Source organism: Nelumbo lutea, chromosome 1 (genome assembly GCF_056320005.1).
Source record: "Nelumbo lutea isolate HS-2025 chromosome 1, American lotus-T2T, whole genome shotgun sequence".
Classification (NCBI taxonomy): Eukaryota; Viridiplantae; Streptophyta; class Magnoliopsida; order Proteales; family Nelumbonaceae; genus Nelumbo; species Nelumbo lutea.
The window spans coordinates 221,347,858-221,371,410 of NC_142684.1; the positions used below are offsets into that span (position 1 = coordinate 221,347,858).

Here is a 23,553-nt window from a genome sequence, read left to right on the forward strand (position 1 = left end):
GGAATATACTTGCTCAACACTCCTGGCCAATGCCTTGATTATCCCAAGAACGCTGGCTTTGGTTCTACTTCTTCGGAGTCGGTCTGTCGAATTTTGGTGAGTCATTGTTGTTTTGGTCATTTACCTTTTTCTGCTTTGAGTCATTTACTTCCCGAATTGTTTAAGGGAGTCAATGTGTCCAATCTCAATTGTGAGTCATGTCAGTTGTCAAAGCATTGTAGAAACAATTATCCCGTGAGAGATAAAAGATCTTCTTTTCCTTTTCATATTGTGCACTTTGATGTGTGGGGGCCTTACCACTTATCTTGTATGGGGGGCTACAGATATTTCATCTTGTTTATTGATGACTTTTCTAGATTCACTTGGATATACCTAATGAAATCCCGTGATGAAGTTCCAAGACTTGTGAAGCAATTTCATGAGCTTATTTTAACCCAATTTGATACCATAATTAAAGTTTTCAGATCTGACAATGCAAAAGAGTACTTTGAAAAGAGCTTATCCTTGTATCTCTCTGACATGGGGGTTATTCACCAAAGCTCTTGTGTTAGAACCCCTGAACAAAATGGAGTTGCTGAAAGGAAAAATAGACATATTGTTGAAGTTGCAAGAAGCCTTTTGTTTGCCTCACATGTTCCTACAAGATTTTGGGGTGATGCTATTCTTACTGCTACCTATCTTATAAACCGTATGCCATCCAGGGTTTTAGGGTTTAAATCCCCTTTTAGTCTTCTTCATCCAGACAGGGATCTTTTTCCAATTTCTCTTCATGTGTTTGGTTGTACTTGTTATGCTCACATTCCAAGTGCCCAAAGACATAAGTTTGAACCAAAAGCCCACAAGTGCATTTTCCTTGGTTATTCCCCCACACAAAAGGGTTATTGCTGTTTTGATCCTAAGACTGGTACTCGACATGTCTCTATGGATGATACCTTTGATGAGCTTTCACCTTTTTATGGTTTCCCTTAGGAGGGACATTTTCAACAGGGAGAGAGTTTGTCACAAGTATTTTCTTTTCCTCTTCCTATCCCAGTTGAGTCTCTTGACAAGCTTGTATCCTCACCAAATGAACCAAAGGAGGATCAACCACTTCATTCATCCTGTCCTGATGCTCCTATTTCTTTACCTCCTCATCCTACCCATAATCCAAAAGTGTACCAAAGGCAAAGATCCAGAAATGAGCAAGTTGTTTCCCTTACAACAGATGAGGCTCATACACTCCCAATCACAGATGAGATAACAGGTTCTGCTCCAGCCCCCTTGGAACCATCATTCCCGGATCTTGATGCCCCCATTGCTGTTAGGAAAGGAAAGCGGAAGTGCACTGCACACTGCATTTCCAAACACCTTTCTTATGATCTACTTTCTCCTTCATACTTTGCTTACCTCTCTTTAGTTGCTTCTAACCCTATTCCTAGGTCTGTATCAGAAGCTCTTGGGATTCCAGAATGGAGAGATGCCATGAAGTTTGAAATGGATGCTCTACACAAAAATGATACATGGGAAGTTGTGGATTTGCCTGAAGCGAAGGATCCTGTTGGATGCAAGTGGGTCTTTACCATTAAATACCGGGCTGATCTGACTATTGAGAGGTACAAGGCCCGACTGGTTGCAAAAGGTTACACACAAACATATGGGATTGACTACCTGGAGACCTTTGCCCCGGTTGCCAAGATGACATCTGTGAGGGTTCTCCTATCTCTGGCAGCTCACTTTGATTGTTCTCTTTATCAGTTAGATGTAAAGAATGCATTTCTGAATGGTGATTTACATGAGGAAGTCTATATGTCCCTCCCTCCAGGAATGTATGGGAAAGATATGCAAGGAAAGGTATGCAAGTTGAAGAAATCACTTTATGGACTCAAACAGTCTCCTAGAGCCTGGTTTGAGAAGTTTAGAGCTGCACTTGTTAGATTCGGCTATGTCTAGACACAGTCAGATCATACTCTCTTTGTGAAGAAAAGTGGATCTCTAGCAGTATATCTCATTGTGTATGTTGATGACATTATAGTAACTGGTGATGATGCCTCAGGCATTCGAGCCCTTAAGTCTTTCCTTCGCACAAAATTTGAGATTAAGGATCTGGGAGAGTTGAGATACTTCCTTGGCATAGAAGTTGCTTGATCTAAGGATGAGATTCTTATCTCCCAGAGGAAATATGTCATTGATTTGCTGTCTGAAACTGGAAAGGTGGGTGCTAGACCAGCTGCAACTCCCATTGATATGAGTCACAAACTTTCAGCTTTGGATGGAACATTTTTGGAAGACCCTTCTTGGGAAAATCTTGTACTTGTGCATGACTCGGCCAGATATTGCATATGCTGTCAGTTGTATTAGCTAGTTCATGCATGCTCCTGGAGATACTCATATGGCAGCTGTAGAACGAATTTTGTGTTATCTGAAAGGCTCTCCAGGAAAGGGAATTCTATTTACTAAGCATGGTCATCTGAAGCTTGAAGCTTATACTGATAGTGGCAATATTGATGATAGAAGATCTACTTCAGGGTATTGCAGTCTGGTGGCTGGTAATGTTGTCTCTTGGAGGAGCAAGAAACAATAAGTTGTGGCCCGATCCTCAGCAGAAGCAGAATACAGGGCCATGGCTCATGGAGTCTCTGAACTGTTGTGGCTAAGGTCATTGATGGAAGAACTTGGGATTGATCATGACAAGCCAATGATGTTGTATTGTGATAATCAGGCAGCCATCAACATTGCCCACAACCCAGTACAACATGATAGGACTAAGCATATTGAGGTTGATAGACACTTTATTCGAGAAAGAGTCTCTTCGGGTGAAGTGTGTCTTCCATTCATCACTTCTGAAGGACAATTGGCAGATTTTCTCACCAAGGGCATTCCCAAGGCAAGGCTTCAGCATGACACTGGCAAGTTGGGCATGATTAACATCTATGCTTAGCTTGAGGGGAGTGAGGAGGAGATGGGCCGAATGGCCCATAGGCTGTCATTCTATGTTATGTTTATGTTTTTTCTCTGTAATGGGCTTTATTCTAGGCCCATACTCTTATATACTCTGTTTTGTAATTTCTTGCCCATCCAAGGACCCCTCTGCAATATTTCAAAGATTAAGTTAATAAAATGATTTAGAGTGTTAGAGGGAGGTTAAGTTCGAACCTCTCTTCTCTAACTCTCTTATTGCCGCCAGCTCTCTCCCTCTCTTATCTTCTTAAGCTTCTCTTGTTCTTTTTCTGGTTTTGTATCTAATCTCAAGCTGATTTAGACTACAAGAGGGCTGTTTTCAACTGAAACCAAAGACTTGTAGGCTTTAGCATCAGCATCAGACTTCCAATCAATGTTCTGAGAGTGATCTAGCTCTATCCAAATTGAGGTCAAATCTGAATAGTAGGCTGAGAGGGTCCTCTCCCCCTGCTTACAAGTAGAGGAGGCAGCTTGCAACTGGTATATTTTGGCATAGTGGTGTTGCTCTGAATAGGTAGATTTTGCCTGCTCCTGAATCTCAACAGCTATTTCAGCCCACATGAAAGTCTTCCTGACTGGTGGCAACATAGACAGTAATAGCCATGACATCACCATGCTGTTTTCCTGATCCCACCTATCATGCTCTACCGCCTGAGGCTTTGGTTCTTTAGTTTTACCATTAATATAGCCTACCTTCCCCTGGCTGTTATGTATAGTTTGATTCCTCTTGACCATTCTAGGTAGTTAAGACCATCAAAAGGTATCACAGCCATGGGAAAACTCGTCAAATCCCCCACTAACTTCACCTTGACAGGAGGACCCACTAGACAGGATAGAATCCTCAGAAGACATATTATAAGATTTAGGTTTTCAGATCAGGTCTGTTAAAAAAAGTCACAGTTCAGCCACAATTCATTAACAGTTCCGTTCATATTGGTTCAGTTCAGCCACTGTTCAGTTACAGTTCAGTCAGTTCAGTCCCCAGTTCAGGTTCAGTCAAGTATAAATTTTCTTTGAATACCACACAGATCAGCTTGTCTGTACATTGCTGAAAGACAGTTCATGAACAAAGAAGGGCAATTCTGTAGCTAGGCTGACTTTGTATGAACTCTTTTTTCATCACTTTTCTTGGATACACAGCTACTGGAAATGTTTCCAAGGAAGGGAGCCGATAACTGTCTTACAGTTACAGGTCATTTAGACCTACACCGTCCGGTTGTCTGGGTAAAAAAATTTTCAGGATCACATGATCCAAAGTTCAAGGAAACCTAGCACTTTCTTGTCATCTAGACCTCCAAAAAACCCACTTACCTGGGTACAAGAGAGGATCACTTGATCCACAGAAGATAGATTTTTCCTCGCAGCATCAGATTTCCCTTCCTTTTAAGGGTTTCTTGGCACACGACCAAGGAAGAAAAGAAGAAGACTAGCAGAACCCCCTTCAGATCAGTCCGATCTGCTTCTTGATCAGATTCGATCCACAGCAAGGAGAGTCCAAAAAAAGGAAGCTTTATCACACACTTTCTGATCTCAGAAGGCCTGCTCTGATACCATGTTTTCAGGCCAGAGATATCAGAGAAAGAGAGGAAGAGAGAAGAGAGAAGAGAGAAGAGAGAAGAAGAATTTGGATTCAAAACTTGTGGTTGGCGGTGCCAGCTTTTTTCTTTTGTATTAGGGTGACTCAACTTATAATAAAAAAGAGGAGAATTACAAGAGTGCCCCTGTGACACTAAAGAACAGAAAATTAAATAAACAGCTAGGAGAAACTAGCTTATTTCAACAATATGGGCTTGTATGTTCACTGGTCTTGGGGAGCTAATTTTCAGTTCTAGTTTATGCATTCATATATTTCTATTGATAATCAATAAGATCTCTATTCTTGTTACTGATTAAAAAATGCAGAATTCTTTGAATTGTAAACAATGATGTTTGATGGTCTGACTATTTTAACCATCTTCTCTGATCAATTTTCGAAATATTATACTTAAGATATAGTTGGGAGTAGTAATTGGGGTGGTAACATTACTGCACTGTGTTTATCCAAACCACATTGGGTGATAGTGGGTGATAAAAAGGACAAAGGTGTGGATTTTTTGGTCCTGACACCTGAGTTCAAGTGGTGAAGAGAGGCTAGTTGTAATTCTCTACCAGGATTTTTTTTAGTAAATGTAACAAAATGTACTAAAAGATAGAAAATACAGATCAAAATTAAAATTAAAATTAAAAATGAAAATGAAAATGAAAATGAAAATGAAAATGTAAAGAACAGAAGACAGGAAACAGCAACCCAAAAAGAACCAATCTTGCCATAGAAACACCTAACTAGATTCTATACAAAAAGGCCCCCAAAAGCAGCCCCAGAAAAATACTTCAAACGGCTCCAACATTTCTCTTCCTTCCACCTCTCTCCTATCCCTCGTGCTCTATGAAATTAGTTACTTTCTCAAGCTTTCTACTACCGCTGCCTGTCTCAGTACTCACATTATATTCCAGCTTCCTACTAGTTTTGTCTGTTCTGGCAGGATGTCATAAAGTAGTTGCCTGTGCATGGGTAAGAATGGGACATATGTCATCTCTTCACAAAGCAATGGGTGATGTATGGAAAATTGCTTGCCGTTCTTGAGTAAAGGGAAATATTGGGAAATATCATAGTTCTTATAGATCTGAGTTCCAATTCCATGTTGTGTTGTTGTGTTTGTATGTGGTAATTTGATGTAGATTAAGTAGTTTCACTTGAGAAATGCCTAATTTGTATTTTAATTGTTTATCAGGCCAATTTTCTTGTCTAGGATATCACTTAGTGATATATGGAAACCAGCCACAAGGGAACCTTGCGGAAATGATATTTGGGAAATGCTGAAAAATGCTGTTTCTATTCTTTTCTCACAGTCAGTTCTCCAGGTATCCCCAATATTTCAGTAAGTTTTTCACCTTAATTTAATCTCTTTGTATATGATAAATATTTCCCTCCCAAAAGTGTTTTTTTTCTTCTACATCATTCTATTGTTGGTGAAAATGTAATCTGAAGTCATCTAACTTTTTTTTTTTTTTTTATCAATAACTGCAGTTTTCATTAAATGATAGAATTAAATGTGTGTAAAATAAGTATACAATGATTGAGAGAGAAAATTTCTTTCTACAATTGTGCCCAAAGCATCAATTGTCTTTCTCTCCCTTGCTTAGCTAATGCATCTGCCATGGAGTTGGCAGTCCTCTTAACCCGTTGCATTTTCACTTCCATATCCTTTGTCAGCCATTTGAACTCTTTTTTGTCATTGTTGTACATCCATAACTTCAAGTCCTCACTTAGTAGCCACCTCACTACTAATTTTGAATCTCCTTTAATAATTAATTTCCTGATATTCAGCTAATTTGTCCATCTTACTCCTTCCATCATTGCAATAACTTCAGTTCTTAGAGAGTCTCCCTCACCTTGCTGTTCCTGAAAAGAAGGAATTACCTTCCCTTCCTCATCCCTAAGCACCTCTCCAATACTTGAAATTCCAGGGTTACCGGTGGTGACCATAATGGAGTGGTGGTGCTCTTATTGCAAGAAGAGTCCGCCGCTTCCTTCCAGTTTCTAATAATGTCATCCACCGTAACATGTGAGAAAGTTTCCATTGTCTTTAACCATGAGCCGCTCTAATCAAAATGGACTCTATTAAGGACTCCACACTTCTCTCCTTCTCTAAGAAGATTCTTGAGTTTCTTTCTTCCCATATTGTCCAAAGAATTTCCACTCTTATACATCCCACATATATCTTTCCCTCTTCTTTGGCCATTCAAAGGTTGTTCGAGCAAGTAGGCTTGGAATATCAGTCGGAGGAGTCCACCTACAACAAAGAAAGAAACCATTCCCAAATATAAACAACAAATAGACAAGAGATTAATAAGTAGTAACAATTCTAACCATTTGCCTTACACAATACACCAATTGAGCGAGAGGCACCAGTTAGTCTCTTCTTTTGAAGCAACTCACAGGTGTTAATTCTCCCAAGAGCAACTTCCCCACAAAAAGCTGCTATTCTATGTAGAATAGGCTTACACCACATCTGTTTTGTAGAGAAAGGGTTCAAGGAGTGAATTGTGAGTTGAGATAGTTATTTGAAAAAAGAGGCACATATAAACAAGCCAGATGGAGAGAAAGTGCAGATTTGGCTATCAGTTTTGGATGGGTCAAGAAAAAGTCCTTCAAGCAATTGAATTAGGGAATGCACATTAGGGATATCACAATCCCTTACACCCCTTCTAAAGCCCAGATCCCAGTTGAAACCATTTCTGAGTTGGAGGGAACTATGAAGTTAGAAATAGGATCATTATATATTGGTGATAATGCAAATTGTTGTGAGGATTATTTAATTGTTATTTTATAGTTGCTGTTAGTGGGTTGTCCTCTTAAGGTGCTGTCAGTTAATTTCTTTCTTTCTTATTAGTTTGGTTCTAGGGAGTACCGCCAGGGGCATACTTGTAGTTTTCATTCTTTTTATATTAAGTAAATATAAATAATGAACTGGCTGCAGCCAGGAGAAGGTTTTCCTTTTTCTCTCAATTGTATCTTCCTCTTCTTCTCTTTCTCTCTCTCGTCTCTCTCTCTCTCCATGAATGATTACATGGTATCTGAGCAAGGTTCTGGGCTATAAAAGAATTTCGGTCTCTCCTATTTGAACCTGCTTCGTCCTCTTTACCTTCTTTGATTTCTTGGACGTGGAAGACAGAGAAACCCTAGCAGACTACTTGTGGCTCTTCCTTTGGGTTCTTCCTTGGTCGTAATATCAAGGAAGCCCTAGTCGAAGAAGGGCGATGCAGAAAGAGACTCCCCTTCTTTTCTGTTCGATGCTGCGAAGTCAGTTTCTGGTTGGCACCTTCGTACAGGTGCTGGACAGGGTATGTGTTCTTGTTTTTTTGTTTTTGGCCAATGGTGTGAAGGCCTTTATCCTTGGTTCTATACATTCGTTTGGATGCTGGATTGTTAGACTGTATGGGCTGTAGTCGGACTGATAGTATACTATTCTAACGTCTGCCTTGGCTGGTGTTGGACTGATTACCAGGCTGGTTTAATGACTGAACCATCACAGAGTTGATTTCAGTAGTTTTTTGTTGTCATTTCCACATCCTAGAAGTAAATTTCTTGAGGGTTGGTATTCTGTTTGTGGCTGTTGTGTAGTTTTGTGGGATTTGGACTGATTTCAGCAATAATCTATGGCAACTATGATTCAACCTCATCGGGGGTTACACCGACCCACAGCACAGCTGGTATGGGAGGTGAAAACATGATGTTTCCCATGCCCATTACCCCTTTAAATGGTCTAAACTACCTGCAGTGGGCTAAAAGTGTAAAACTTTATGTAACGGCAAGGGGAAAAGCTGGTTACATAAATGGAAGGGTGAAAGAACCTAAGAGTGAGACAGCTGAACATGATAGGCGGGACCAAGAAAACAGTATGGTGATGTCTTGGCTCCTTGCAGCCATGGAACTTGATGTGAAGAAGAACTTTATGTGGGCAGACACCGCTAGTGAGATTTGGGAACAGGCCAAAACTACCTATTCTGAGCAAAGGCATTATGCCAAGGTTTACCAGTTGCAAGCTGAATCTTCAACCTATAAAGTAGAAACATGATGACGATGCTAAGGCCTACAGGAAGCTGGTTTCTCAGCAGCGTGTGTTTTCCTTCTTGTTGGGACTGAACCCTGCCTATGAACCTTGAGAGTTCAAATCCTAGGAAGCAAAGAGTTGCCGTCGGTTCACGAGGTATACTCCCTAGAACCAAACTAATAAGAAAGAAAGAAAATAACTAACTGACAACATCTTAAGAGGACAACCCACTAACAACAACTATAAAATAACAATTAAATTATCCTCACAACAGATAAGAAGTACATATCCAAGGAAGTCACTTTTTTAAGTCAAGTCTTTTGTTATAGTCATCTCGTCCTTCTTTTCAAGAGGAGAGTGTTGGTGAAGATTGGACTCCTTTTTGTCTTACTGTTCCTACTTAAGTTGGTACTTTTGCTCTTCCTCTTGCATTGATAGCCCTCCTTGCAACAGTGTTTTATCAGGTGGAAGAAGGTTGCTTCCGAGACTGAACATCCACCATAATCTAACCCCTTAGATTTAAGTAATCCAGGTAACCAACTTGTTGAATTTGAACCTCTTCTTGATTCTATTGCTAATCTTTTTCCCTTGAATTTTGGCCTTGATCTTCTTATTGCAGTTCGTAAAGGAAGAGCTCTACCTCTATCTTATTTCTAATTATGTTTCTTATGACACCCTATTTCCTTTATATTATGCTTATATTTATGCCATTTCTTTTGTTCCTATACTTAGTGTTACAAAGGTAGTACAATCACCACATTAGAAGGATGCTATGGAGCAAGAGATGGAGGTACTTAGTAAGAACCAAAAGTGGGGTCTTGTTTCTCTTCTTAAAGATAAAGTTTCAGTTGGTGACAATTGGGCTGTTAAAGATAAAGCCGATGGTTGAATTGAGAGCTTGACAGGTATAAAGCTTGCTTGGTAGCAAAGGGGTATACTCAAAATTATGGATTTGGTTACGAGGAAACTGTCACTCCAATGGCATAGATAAATTCCATTCATAACATCATGTCTCTTGTTGCCCACTATTCTTGGCCCTTGATGGACATAAAGAATGCTTTTCTTAATGACGATCTTCAAGAAATGTATATGGAGGTGCTCTTAGGAGTGAATATCCCTGGTAGTGAAGGGAAAGCTTGTGCTGTTTGAGGAAACCTCTGTATGGCCTTAAGCTATCACCTAGTTCGATAGATTTGGAAGAGCTGTCTTGAAAATTGGACTCAAACAATCTCAAGCTGATCACATTTTGTTCATCAGGAGAGTTGGTAGCTGTGAAACTATGTTGATAGTGTATGTTGATGACATTGTTATTGCAAGAGATGGTACATCTAGCCATGGTTCAAAATATCGATACACCGGTAGGGACATATCGGGCGTTTCTATACTTGTTTTTTTACCTTTTTTTTTTTTAATTTTTTTTTCAAAAACTGGTTTAGGGGAGCCGGTCTAGGACCCTTCCATCCTCCGAACCAGTCAGACCCCTGATACACCCACTGTAGGGGTGTATCGGAAGGGTCCCGGAATGATACGTATCGGCTGATACAGGCCGATACGTAACGATACTTTGAACCTTGCATCTAGCATTTCTGAATTGAAGGCTTTCCTTGCTTTTAAATTTGAAGTCAAGGATCTTGGAAACATTGTGATATTTCCTTGGGACTGAGGTGGCAAAGTCAAAGAGATGTGTTTATATTTCATAGAGAAAATATCGTCTTGATTAGCTTCAGGAAGCAGGAAAATTAGGATGCACGCCAGCTGAAATTCCTATCAATTCCAATCATAAGTTGGGGGCTGTTATTCTTCCAGATAAGGGTTCCTACCATAGACTTGTTGGCTTCCTTCTTTAGCTTTGTCTAACCTGGCTTAATATATGATATGTTGATGCCTAGAACATCTCATGTGTAGGCTATCAACAGGATCCTTTCTTATTTAAAGTGATGTTGAGGTGAGGGGATGCTATATTCTTACCATGGACATCTTAAGGTTGAAGCGTATACAGATGCAGATTGGGCATTGTGGATGATAGGTATTGTACCTTGGGGGCTGGTAACATTGTGTCATGGAGAGGTAGAATATGGTGCAATGGCTCATAGAGTTTCAGAATTGTTGTGGCTAAAGAACTTGTTGTCAGAGATGGGGATATGGGCTAACATCCCAATGAGATTATATTGTGACAACCAAGCAACCATAAATATAGCTCATAACCCTATCCGTCATGATCATACAGCATATAGAAGTGGATAGGCACTTCATTAGTGAGAGCATTGCCGATAGAGATTTGCTTACCTTTGTGAAATCTGGATAATAGTTAGCTGACTGCCCTACCAAGTTTGTTCCCAATCTGAAACTTTATAGAAACTTGAGTAAGATGGGCATGATAGATATCTATGCTGAGCTTGAGGGAGAGTGTTGAGTGTTTGAAAGGGCATTTAGTCTTTATAAATGTAATGAGGTGCCTAATAGATGTTATTTTTTTTACTTATTAATATAAAAGCATATAGATTAGGGTGTGGGAGACGATTTTGAGTCTCATTAATTCTTGTTCTCTTCTTCTTCTTCATTCTTAAACTGCCTTTTCTCTTTTGATAGGCGGTCTCTACCCATGTAAGCACTTAGGAGTTCCTATTCACAAAGGGAAAGCCAGAAGCTATATGTTTGATGAATTATTGACCAAGTTCTAGTTGAAAATTGATTCTTGGAAAGGGCTGCTATTATCTTCAAGGGGCAGACTCACTTTACTGAAGCATGTACTTTCCTGAATGCACATTTACATGATAATGGCTTTTGAACTACCTTCAGCAGTTTTCGTGGTCAGGCTCGGATGGAAGAAAACATGGGTGGGTTCCTTGCCATGAGGTGTGTAAGAAAATTGAGGGAAGTTTAGGTCTAAAGTGGCTAGATGACATCAAAATAGGTCTGAAGTGGCTAGCAAACTTAATGCCTTATGGAGAACTCTCTCTAAAAGTGGGTGTTGGTCTGATTTCTTTAAGATGAAGATGATAACTGTTATCCATAAGAGTAAGCCGTTTCATGGCTCTTCTACCTGGAAGTCCAATTTTAAATTATGACTTTTATGAATATTCTACTTGGCACATTAGAGAAGGTAAGATTAGCTTCTGGTTGGAGAATTGGTGCTCTTCAATGCCTTTAAACAAATTGGTTCATGATCCCAGCCAAATTGACTTATCTATTTGGAGTCATGACATCCTTAACTCTAATGGCATCTGGAATTGGTCCATTGTTGAGAACTGCTTGAATCCTAAAGTGTTAGTTGAAATTGAAGACTTAGGTCTTTGAGTTAAGGAGGGTCCGGATGTTAGAATCTGGAAGTCGAGTTCATATGGTATTTGTTGAGCAAGAGCAAGAGCAAGAGAAGAGAGGAGAGGAGAGGAGAGAAGAGAGGAGAGTCGAGTGGACTGAAAGCCCTCTAGAATACTGGGGGCAAGTGTAAGAGATATTTTTTATACTGGCCCAGTCGTACAATATAAAAATGGGAGAAATTACAACAGTACCCTTGAGGTACTAAACCTGAGTATACAAAACAACTGTTAACACTCCCTCTCAAGTTGGAGCATAGATATCAATCATACCCAACTTGTCACAAATGATGTCTGGAATGGTTTAAACCCTTTGTAAAGATGTCTACAAGTTGGTTCTCAGAATTGACATAGGGAGTACACACTTCGCCTGCGATAACTCTCTCTGATAAAATGCTTGTCAACTTCGATGTGTTTTGTTCTATCATATAGCATCGGATTGGCAGCAATGCTTATAGCTACTTTGTTATCACAGAATAGAGTTATAGGTTTGTCCACTGGGAAACCCAACTCACCCAACAAATTCTTTATCCACATGCCTTTAGTAACCTCGTGGGCCATAGCATGATATTCAGCTTCAGCACTGGATCTAGCCACCACATTTTGCTTTTTACTCCTCCATGTAACAAGGTTCCCTCCTATAAGGGTCCAGTAGCCACTGGTAGACTTTCTGTCACTTTGGGATCTAGCCCAATCTGCATTTGTATAAACTTCAACTTTTAAATGTCTGTGCTTTTGAAATAACAAGCCAGTACCCGGATACTTCTTTAGATATCGGAGGATTCTCTCTGCTGCTTCAAGATGAGAGGACCTAGGAGCATGCATGAACTAACTGAGGACACCAACAACATATGCAATGTCTGGGCGAGTCATAGAAAGATCTCTCTACAAGCCTCTTAAACTATTTCACATCCTTGAGAGGTTCACCACGTCTGTCACCTAATTTATGGTTGGGGTCAATGGGAGAGTCAATTGGCTTCACCCCCATTTTCCTAGTGTCCTGAAGTAAATCTAGGACATATTTCCTTTGAGAAATGAAGATACCCTTCTTTGATCGGGCGACTTCAATTCCAAGGAAGTACCTGACAGGTCCTAGATCCTTCACCTCAAACTGAGTGGCAAGAAAAAACTTCAACCTCTGAATTTCATCCTCCTAGTCACCAACAACAATTATGTCATCCACATATACAATTAGAGCAACAATTTTACCTTCTCCTCTTTTCACAATGTGTGATCTGATTGACATTGCTTGTATCCTTTCTGCTGAACTGCCACATGGAATCTGCTGAACCAAGCTCTTGGTGATTGTTTCAGCCCGTATAAGGACTTCTTCAACTTGCACACTTTCTGTTCATTGCCTTGAGCCAGAAAACCAGGAGGTTGAATCATGTAAACTTCCTCTTCAAGGTCACCATTCAAGAATGCACCATGGGAGGAGCATCCATCTGACGAATTGCTCTACCATAGAGCTCTAAATGGTCACAGAAGGAATTCATAATATCCTCCCTCGAGTTAGATCCAGTGAGATGTGTCTGAGTCACAGTAGAAATGGGGGGCTGATTCTCCCGAGTAACCATGTTGGCCATGTGATGTTTCTCTGTACCTTGCTGTCCAGACCTCTTATTCACCTCCGAACCTTGCTTCTTAGTCAGATCTTGAGCCCATTTTGGTTTCCCATGAAGATCCCAACAGGTATCTTTGGTGTGTCGGGGTTTCTGGCAATGAGTGCACCACAATTTGTCCTTGTCTTCTGTTTTTTTCTGGAGATCTCCTTTCCTGGAAGAAGATCCCACACCAGTAGAGACACCCCCTTTTGCTACCAACACAACTGCATCCCCACCAGGGCTGTTCATCAAATTACTTTTGCTTTCTTTAGATTGTACAAGAGCATAGACTTCCTGAACTGATGGGAGATCCTTAGAGCTAAGAATCTGAACCCTGATAGATTCATACATAGGATTCAGACCATGTAAGAAGGCAAACACCCTTTGCTAGGAGACAAGTTGCTTGTACATTTTGGCATTCTCATCACATTTCCAATCCACACTCTGGTAATGATCCAACTCCTTCCAGACAGAAGTCAAGTCAAAGTAATAAACTGATAAACACCTTTCCCCCTGTCTACAAATAGATGATGCTGCCTGCCGTTGATAAATTTTGGCATAGTGTCGCAATTCTGAATATGTAGATTTTGCTTGTTCCCAGATTTCATTTGCAGTTTCAGCCCACATGAAATTCTTCCTTATTTGAGGTTGCATGGACCCCAAGAACCAAGAGATAACTATACTGTTCTCCTGATTCCATCTATCATATTCAGCATTCCCAGAGGATGGTTCTTTGATCCTCCCATTAATATAGCCTATCTTCCCCCTTGCAGTGATGTATAATTTGATCCCTCTTGACCACTCTAGGTAATTTAAACCATCAAGAGGGACAACAGCCATAGGAAAGGATAGGTCACCCCTACCCATTCCATTCAGCATTGAGGAAACTCCAGATGTGGCTGAATCTTCACTGCCCATGATATCGGAATAAAAAAGAAACAACTAAATGAGTACTGCCATACAAGGGTATTGCAGAAAATAGGTCCTTCTGACCTACGGTTTCACTGGGAGCAAAGTCTGAACACTGCTGTTGCAGTACTAGAACAGGTCCTTTTGACCTACGGTTTCATTGAGAGTAAAGTCTGAACACTGCTGTTGCAGTATAGGAAAAGGTCTGTATGACCTACGATTTTGTAGGAATCAAAAAGAAACACTGCTGTTGTAGTACATCACTAGGTTTGAATGACGTACAATTGAACAGAAGTCATATGACCTCCCAATAGAGTGAAAAAAAAGAGGGTGAAGTTTACCACACACCTAATCAGTTGGCCTGATAGCCAACCAGTCAATGAGATCAACAGGGTAGCCGAACAGTCAATCAATAAGAATAATACAATATCAGCTTCAGGACATCAACAGTCCATAATACCAAAAAAATCAGCTGAATACAGCTGCTTTGTTAAGGAATACAGTCAATCAACAGTCCATCAATCGGCTGAACAGTCAATCAATAAACAGTTAATCAGTAGGTCAGCCGAACAGTAGATGACCAGTACCTCTTTTAACTTCAGATGATAGTCTCTCTGTAAACTAGAACTCCCTCTACGAACCTCAAATGATAGCCTCTCTACAGTCGAGCAGACATGGGGTACAACTTCTGGGCTGGAAGATGAAAAGTCTCTGTAAATTCTGGGTCGAACTGAGTACACCAGATTAGCAGTTCGATGGAGACAGCTCTGGGAGATGAAAAGTCTCTATAACTTCTGGGTCGAACTGAATACAACAGCTTAGCATTTCGAGGGATGCAGCTCTGGGAGATGGAGAGACCATCTGCACGACATTGAACAGCAGGTTTGGTTGACACCACCCTTCGGGCCTGGACGACTTGCTCTGATACCATGTTGAGCAAGAGCAAGAGAAGAGAGGAGAGTCGAGTGGACTGAAAACCCTCCAGAATACTGGGGGCGAGTGTAAGAGTATTATTTATACTGGCCTAGTCGTACAATATAAAAATGGGATAAATTACAACAGTATCCTTGAGGTACTAAACCTGAGTATACAAAACAACTGTCAACAGTATTTTTAGTTGTAAAGCGGCTTGGAATTGTATTCAGACCAGTCAAAGTGCAGTGCCTTGGAGCAGGCTTGTTGGAGAACTCTTCGGGGTAATCTTCCTCCAGATGGCAGCATTAGAGAGTTGGGAACACTAGCTTCGAAGGTCTGGAATTACTTCAGTTGTCTATTGTACATGTAGAGAAGATGGGCCGAATGGCCCATAGGCTATTATTCTATGTTATATTTATGTTCTTTTCTGTAACGGGCCTTATTCTGGGCCCATCCTCTTCTATGCTATGTTTTTTGTAATTTCTTGCCCAACCAAGGGCCTCCCTTGTAATTATTCAAAAATTAACTTAATGAAATAGTGTTGGAGTGTTAGAGGGAGAGATTAGTTCGAACCTCTCATTCTCTAACCCTCTTTGCCGCCAGCTCTCTCTTCATCTTCTACCAATCTTTTCAGCTGTTTTACTCCTTTTGATTTTTCCATCTAATCCTATACAGTCCCATATTTCGAAAGACTGTTTTTCAACTTGGTATCAGAGCAGGCCTGAACTTGGCGTGGCTCTCATGTGGGTATAGTCCAGCCGACTGCATGAGGGTGTTCTAGGGCTGGAAGTTTCAACTTGTTCGCCTGATTCTTGGAGGTCATTGGAGGGTGCCCAAGACTCTAATCACTTGGAGAGTGGTTCGGTGATTAGGAAGAATCAGAGAGAAGGACTGTTCGGCCTGATTTGGAGCTCAAATCAGAGATTGGTAAGACTGTAAGTTGCATTCAGTTATCCCTGGGTTATATTTCTGGTTTTGGGGACTGTTGAAGTGTTCGAAACCCCTTTAAATTTGTTCAACTGTTTGGCTGTGGTTAACCTGATTTAACTCAGAGATTTCTGGGTTGTTTTCTCACCCTATTGGACTGTCAAGTTGCCGAAACCTCTTTGGAATTGGTGGTGCAAGTTCTTACTTCAGTTTAGTTGCTTCTTGGACCTATACGGACTGCTCCTGAGGTAGTTCTTACTTGGTGACAGTGGGGGTATTCTCTACTGCATACACAGTGTTCGTAAAAGGGCCCTTTAATTACTGTGGACTGTGTTTTGCTCTCTTTAGGGCACTTATTGTTGGGAACCTAGAATCCCTAACTAGAAAGGTACTCCAATCGGGTACACAGTGTTTGGAGGTCTGCCAAACATCCCGAGAATATTAGCATGAGATAGAGGTACTTACATAATGTCGATGTGCGTATTATGTGATGTACGGAAGACACACATCTTGTGATGTGACCCTTTCTCGCACAAAATGTCGATCAACTTCGATATGTTTAGTTCTGTCATGATGCACTGGGTTGTGGGCTATATTAATAGTTGCCTGATTATCACAATACAGCATTAAGGGCTTTTCATAGTCAATACCCAACTCTTCAAGTAGTGACCTCAGCCATAAGATTTCAGCCACTTAATTAGCCATTGACCTGTATTCCGCTTCAGCACTTGAGCGGGAAACAACACTCTGCTTCTTACTCCTCCAAGAGACAATGTTACCTCCCACCAGGGCACAATATCCGAAGGTAGACCTTCTGTCATCAACACTTCCAGCCCAATCGGCATCTCTATAGAATTCCACCCTCATGTGATTATTGTTCTTGAGCAATATACCTCTACCCGGGCATCTCTTCAAGTATGCTAATATTGTTGGGCACTTATTGATGGAAGTTTTGAGTCAGAGCAGGAACCTCATCCCGAGAACGCATAAGATAGACCCAAGAAAACCGGGTATGGTCATCAACAAACAGTAGAAAATATCTGTACTCACCCATAGAAGAGATATGATATGGCCCCCAAACATCAGTATGCACAATATCAAAAGAGGAATTACTCCTTTTATTACTTAAAGAATAAGAGGTTCTACAATGTTTGGCAAACTCACAACTCTCACACCTCAACTTTGATAACTCAACAGACTCAAATAAAGCAGGAAACAGACTCTTCAAAGACTTAAAAGACAAATGACCTAATCGGTTATGCCAAAGCATAACCGAACTCATAGACTGTGAAACAAAAGACTTCTTATCCACTGACTCCTCCCGACGAGAATTCTCTCCAAGCAGATAGACCCCGTTCGTCTCACGGCCAGTCCCAATCACCTTCCTCGTCTCCAAATCCTGAAAAACACATCGGTCAGGGAAAAATGTTACTGAACAGTTCATGTGTTTGGTAATACTACTAACTGAAAGCAGGTTAGTATCAAGCTTAGGAACATGCAAGACAGAAGATAAAGAGATAGTATCCAATACCTTGATTTCCCCCTTGCTCGAAATGGGAACAAGAGAGCCATCAGCAATGGATACTCTATCTCGGCCAGAGGACAAGTGATAAGAAGTGAACAAAGATGGCAAGCTAGTCATATGGTCAGATGCACCTGAATCTATTACCCAACAGTGATCATTATTACCTGGAGCTAAAGCATGGTAAGCTGAGGCTCGAGTACCTGAATGTGCAAATGCAGATGTGGCAGGAGCTGATGGTGATTGAGATGGCTGAGCTGAACTCCCAACTTCCTTTTCCAACTGTATGAGGGCAGCCCGAACAGCAGCTAAAGTCTCTAGGGATGTGCTTGATGAGGATGTTGAATCAGTGTTCACTGCCATATGAGCATTACCCTTCTTATTTCTTAGTTTTGCTGGGAACAAGTGAGGATGTAGCTTCCAACAAGTATCTTTTGTGTGCTTGGGTTTCTTGCAATGTTCACATACCAGATCCCGTTTATCTTCCTTCTTCCGGTCCCTTTCTGAGTCACCCCCTGGCTTGGGTTTAATAGCTGTCAAGGCTGGGAAAGAGGGCTGAGGCTGCATCATGACTTTCCTCCTGGTCTCTTCACTATGCACCAGGGAGTATGCTTGAGAAAGGGTCACACTATCTCTTGTCAATATCTGTTGTCGCACAATGTCATATTTTGAATTCAAACCAGCCAGAAACTCAAATACCCTTTTCATCTCGACTTGCTTTCTGTGAGTCTGTGCATCTTTGGGACTCTCCCACTCAAGGGTCTCTAGATGGTCAATCTCATGCCACAAGGATTTCAAGGTAGAGAAGTAGATAGAAACTGACTTCTCTCCTTGTTTAAGGCTGTTCACCTCACACTTCAGTTCATAGGCTCTGGCAACATTAAGGGGTTGGGAATAGGTTTCTTTCACAACATCCCATATCTCTTTGGCTGTCTTTGCCCACAAGTAATTGCGGCTGATATGTGGTTGCATAGAATTACACAACCATGCCATAACTAAATAGTTCTCTTGAACCCACTTGGTGTATGTTGGGTCCTCCTTGGAAGGTTCTTTCACATCTCCCAAGAGGTAACCTAGTTTTCCCCTTCTTCCAATAGCCATCATGGCTGATTGCGCCCACTCCAAATAATTTGACCCATCAAATCTCATAGTTGTAATCTGAAACCCGGTTTCAGATACACTACCATAACTGTGGTTTCCAAAACTACTTTCTCCCTGACCCTTAAACTCCATCTTTAATCAAGATTTAGTAGCTACAAACTGTTAGAGCAATTATACCAGAAAACAGAGTCAAACGAGAAGTCTGAAATCTGATCCGAAACCAATACAAATCTGATCTGATCCGATCTGAAACCAACCCAAATCTGATCTGAAATCAATTGCCTATCACAGTATATGCAAGAAATCAACTCAAATCTGATCTGAAATCAATTGGCATGCATAGTACCAGGCAGCCTATCAATCTGAGATGCTATTTTTTGAAATCACAACTGTGGGGCCCACTGCTGCGAGAGCAAAAATAGGATTTCAACTGTAGGTCTGAAGTAAGTGCTCAGCTGCACTCTCCAAGCAGTCCGCACAAGTGGGACTTGTCGTAGGGCAATATGAAACCCTAAAAACTAACCACCTTTGAAGAGGGGGGTTCGGCCCAACGGTTAAACCCTAGAAACAAACTTGAACACAGTTCGGCTGGTTGCAGTCTCTGAAACTCAGTAAAAAAAGCTTATGTACTTCGGTTTACTGTCTTCTAGGGTTACCTGAACCCTAACCTTCGCTGCCTCTTCCTGATTACCAACTCTCTGCAAGCCGCGGCAAGTCTTCAACTGCTGCGAATCTCTCCTGGTGATCTCCAAGATTCAGTCACCGAAAAACTTCTTCAAAGCTTCCAGCCCTAGCTAGTCCTCATGTGGTCGGCTGGACTAGACACACATGAGAAGCCCTAGATAGGCTCTGATACCAAGTAGAAAATCAAGACTGTAATCAGTCTTGAATCCTAAAAGGTTTTAGGTTTGCAAAACAGAAGAGAAAGTGAGAGAAAGGAGAGAGAATAGAAGAGAAACAAGAGAACACAAGTTGTTGAAAGGAGGGACAGATTCTTACTGATCTGCCGCCTCCATTCTCTTAATATTTATAGGTTATGTTTAGTACATAATGGAAAGGACACATCTGCCCTTGGTACTTACATAATAAATAAAGTAAATAAAAACTGAAATAAATAACAACTGAATTAACAAACTGACTCAAACTGACACTACTATAACTAAAACAAATAACTACACTGCTGTCCTACGAACACAGTGGGGACCACTGCAGTGGGGCCCACATCAGTGTTCTCTACACTAGTTACATCTTGAAGGCTGAATCAAGTCATCTTCTTCTTGAAAGAGCTGTTACCGAGCTTGGTTCTCACGGCTGGCGAGTGTGAGTTGGCCTTGTGAGTTGCTGTGTTTGAGGCCGATTTAACCCAATTTGAAGCATTTACATGATGGACTCCTCAAATATTGATAGTAAGAATGTTGCTGAATATGGACATGCTTTGGGAACCCCAGCTGATTCTTTGTTGACTGTGACCACGGTTAAACTGGATGGAACCAACTATCTGGCATGGTCACAATTTGTGAAAATTTATATATGTAGCAGAGGAAAGTGGGGGTTTATCTCCGCGTATGAGAAATGGATTCAAGAGAATTACACCATTGTTGGGTGGAGTTGAAAACAGTCCTCCTGAAGTATAGGACTGCTTGAGATTAGTTGCAAAACCAGAAAAACGAACAAGAGAAGATTAAGAAGTTGAGAGAGAGAGAGTGCTGGTGGCAATGAGAGTTAGAGAGTGAGAGGTTCGAACTTAACCTCCCTCTAACACTCTAAACATTTTATTAAGTTAATCTTTGAAATATTACAAAGAGGCCCTTGAGTGGGCAAGAAATTACAAAAACAGAACATTACAGAGTATGGGCCCAGAATAAGGCCCATTACAGAGGGAAACATAAACATAACATGAAATAACAGTCTATGGGCCATTCGACCCATCTCCTCTACAGGTGGCTTGTGAATTCAATGCAGCCACAGATTAGTCAACATTATCTATGGATGAACTCAACAAAGGAAATCTGGGACAATGTTGTAGAAATCTATTCCTAGAAACTAAATGTAGCCAGAGCCTATAAATTGAGAAGTGATGTGAAGAATTTAAGATAGGGGGAGAAATCCCTTGCGGTATACTTCTCAACCTTGAAGTTTTTGTGGCAAGAAATTGATCTAATAGAAGCTGTAACTTGGGACACTACCAATGATGCAGAAACCTATAGGAAATTAGTTGAAAGAAACAGGGTGTTTGAGTTCCTAACTAGACTAAACCCAGAATATGACATCACAAAACAAAATATTTTATCCAAGGAAAGTGTCTCATTGTCACAAGCGTATGCTTTGGTCAGTAGTGAAGAAAGCAGAAGGCTGGTACAGGTTCAAGGGGTTGGCACTAGTGATCACTTTGCAAATATGGGGGTTAAACCCAAAGGAGTTGTGGGGGCTCCTAGTGGCTCTGGAAAGAAAGAAGTTGTATGTGAATACTGCAAGAAGCCAAAGCACACCAAAGACAAGTGCTGGAAATTACATCCCGGTCTTGTTCCTATTCGGTTCCAGAAGAAACATGATAGTAGAAGGACAGGGAGTGCACATGTAGCCACTGGTCCAGATACTGAAGTTGAGTCTGCCTGTGCATAGTCGGCGGCCATGAAAGTTGAGTATGAGAAGTTTGGAAAGATGATCAGTCATCTCGAAGGTGTAACTTCATCTTCCAACCCTTCAGGAAGTTCAACCACTTCTGCATTTGCTCACTCAGGTATAAGAGCTTCTGCTAATCATGCAACCACTTCAGGTAATCTTAAGACCCCTTGGATTATCGACTCAGGTGCTTCTGATCACATGACCAACCTTTCTACTTTGTTTGTTTTGTATGATTTTCTTTCCACTGTGTTTTTCAGGATCTGGAGTCTCGGAAGGTGATTGGTAGTGGCCATGAAGCGAATGGAATATACTTGCTCGATACTCCGGGACAATGCTTTGATCAGCCTAGGAATGCTGCTTTTGATTCTATTTCTTCAGAGTCTGCCTGTCGAATTATGTTGTGTCATTGTCGTTTGGGTCATTTGTCTTTTTCTGCTTTAAGTCATCTATTCCCTAAATTGTTCAAGGGAATTAGTGTGTCTAGTCTTCATTGTGAATCATGTCAGTTATCAAAGCATTGTAGAAACAATTACCCTTTGAGCAATAAAAGATCTTATTTTCCTTTTAATATTGTGCACTCTGATGTGTGGGGGCCTTACCACTTATCCTCTATGGGGGGTTACAGATACTTCATCTTGTTTATTGATGATTTTTCTCGGTTCACTTGGATATTCTTGATGAAATCTCGTGATGAAGTTCCAAGACTTGTGAGACAATTTCATGAATTTGTTTCAACACAATTTGATACCAGGATTAAAATTTTCAGATCTGACAATGCAAAAGAATATTTTGAGAAGAACTTATCCTCCTATCTCTCTGACATGGGGGTTATTCATCAAAGTTCCTGTGTTAGAACCCCTGAACAGAATGAAGTTGCTGAAAGGAAAAATAGGCATATTGTTGAAGTTGCAAGGAGCCTTTTGTTTGCCTCACATGTTCTTACAAGATTTTGGGGTGTTGCTGTTCTCACTGCTACCTACCTCATAAACCTTATGCCATCCAGGGTTTTAGGGTTTAAATCTCCCTTTAGTCTTCTTCATCCGGACAAGGACCTTTTTCCTATTCCTCTTCGTGTGTTTGGCTGCACCTATTATGTACACATTCCAAGTGCCCAGAGACATAAATTTGAACCAAAAGCCCACAAGTGTATCTTCCTTGGTTATTCCCCCAAACAGAAGGGTTACTGTTGTTTTGATCCAAAGACTGGCACTCGATATGTCTCAATGGATGTCCCCTTTGATGAACTTTCTCCCTTTTATGGTTCCTCTCTAGAAGGACATTGTCCACAGGGGGAGAGTTTATCACAAGCGTTTGTTCTTCCTCTCCCTGTCCTAGTTGAGTCTCTTGATGAGCTTGTGTCCTCTTCAAATGAATCAGGGGAGGATCAGTCACTCCATTCTCCTTGTCCTAGTGTTCCTCTCTCTTTACCTCCTCGTCCTACCCACAATACCAAGGTGTATTAAAGGCAAAGATCCAGGAATGAGCAGGTTGTTTCCCTTACAACAAATGAGCCTCATGCACTTCCAGTCATAGATGAGACAACAGGTACTGTTTCAACCCCTTTGGAGCCATCTTTCCCGGATCTTAATGTTCCTATTGCTGTTAGGAAAGGAAAGCGGAAGTGCATTGCACACTGCATTCCTAAACACCTTTCTTATGGTTTGCTTTCTCCTTCATACTTTTCTTATCTCTCTTCAGTTGCTTCTAATCCTATTCCCAGGTCTGTGTCAGAAGCTATTGAGATTTCAGAATGGAGGGATGCCATGAAATTTGAAATGGATGCCCTACACAAGAATGACACTTGGGAAGTAGTGGATTTGCCTGAAGGGAAGGATCCGGTTGGTTGCAAGTGGGTCTTTACCATTAAATACCGGGCTGATGGGACCATTGAGAGGTACAAGGCCATGCTAGTTGCAAAAGGCTACACATAGACGTATGGGATTGATTATCTGGAGACCTTTGCACCTGTTGCTAAGATGACATCTGTGAGGGTTCTCTTATCTCTGGCAGCTCACTTTGACTGGCCCCTTTATCAATTGGATGTAAATAATGCATTTTTGAAGTGTGACTTACATGAGGAGGTTTATATGTCTCTCCCTCCA

General features: G+C 41.0%; 1 protein-coding gene across 9 annotated transcripts in view; it reads left to right on the forward strand.

The window, feature by feature from the left end:
* LOC148881182 (DUF3754 family protein, putative (DUF3754)) overlaps nucleotides 1–23,553 on the forward strand; it is a 109,909-nt gene that overhangs the window by 52,259 nt on the left and 34,097 nt on the right. For all 9 annotated transcript variants that reach the window (XR_016104765.1, XM_088963491.1, XM_088963493.1 and 6 more), the window contains one exon: nucleotides 5,709–5,838. Coding sequence is in view for 8 of the 9 variants with exons in the window: in XM_088963491.1 (XP_088819617.1) it covers nucleotides 5,709–5,838 (130 nt within the window). In the remaining variant the exon portion in view is untranslated. The remainder of the gene's footprint in view (nucleotides 1–5,708; nucleotides 5,839–23,553) is intronic.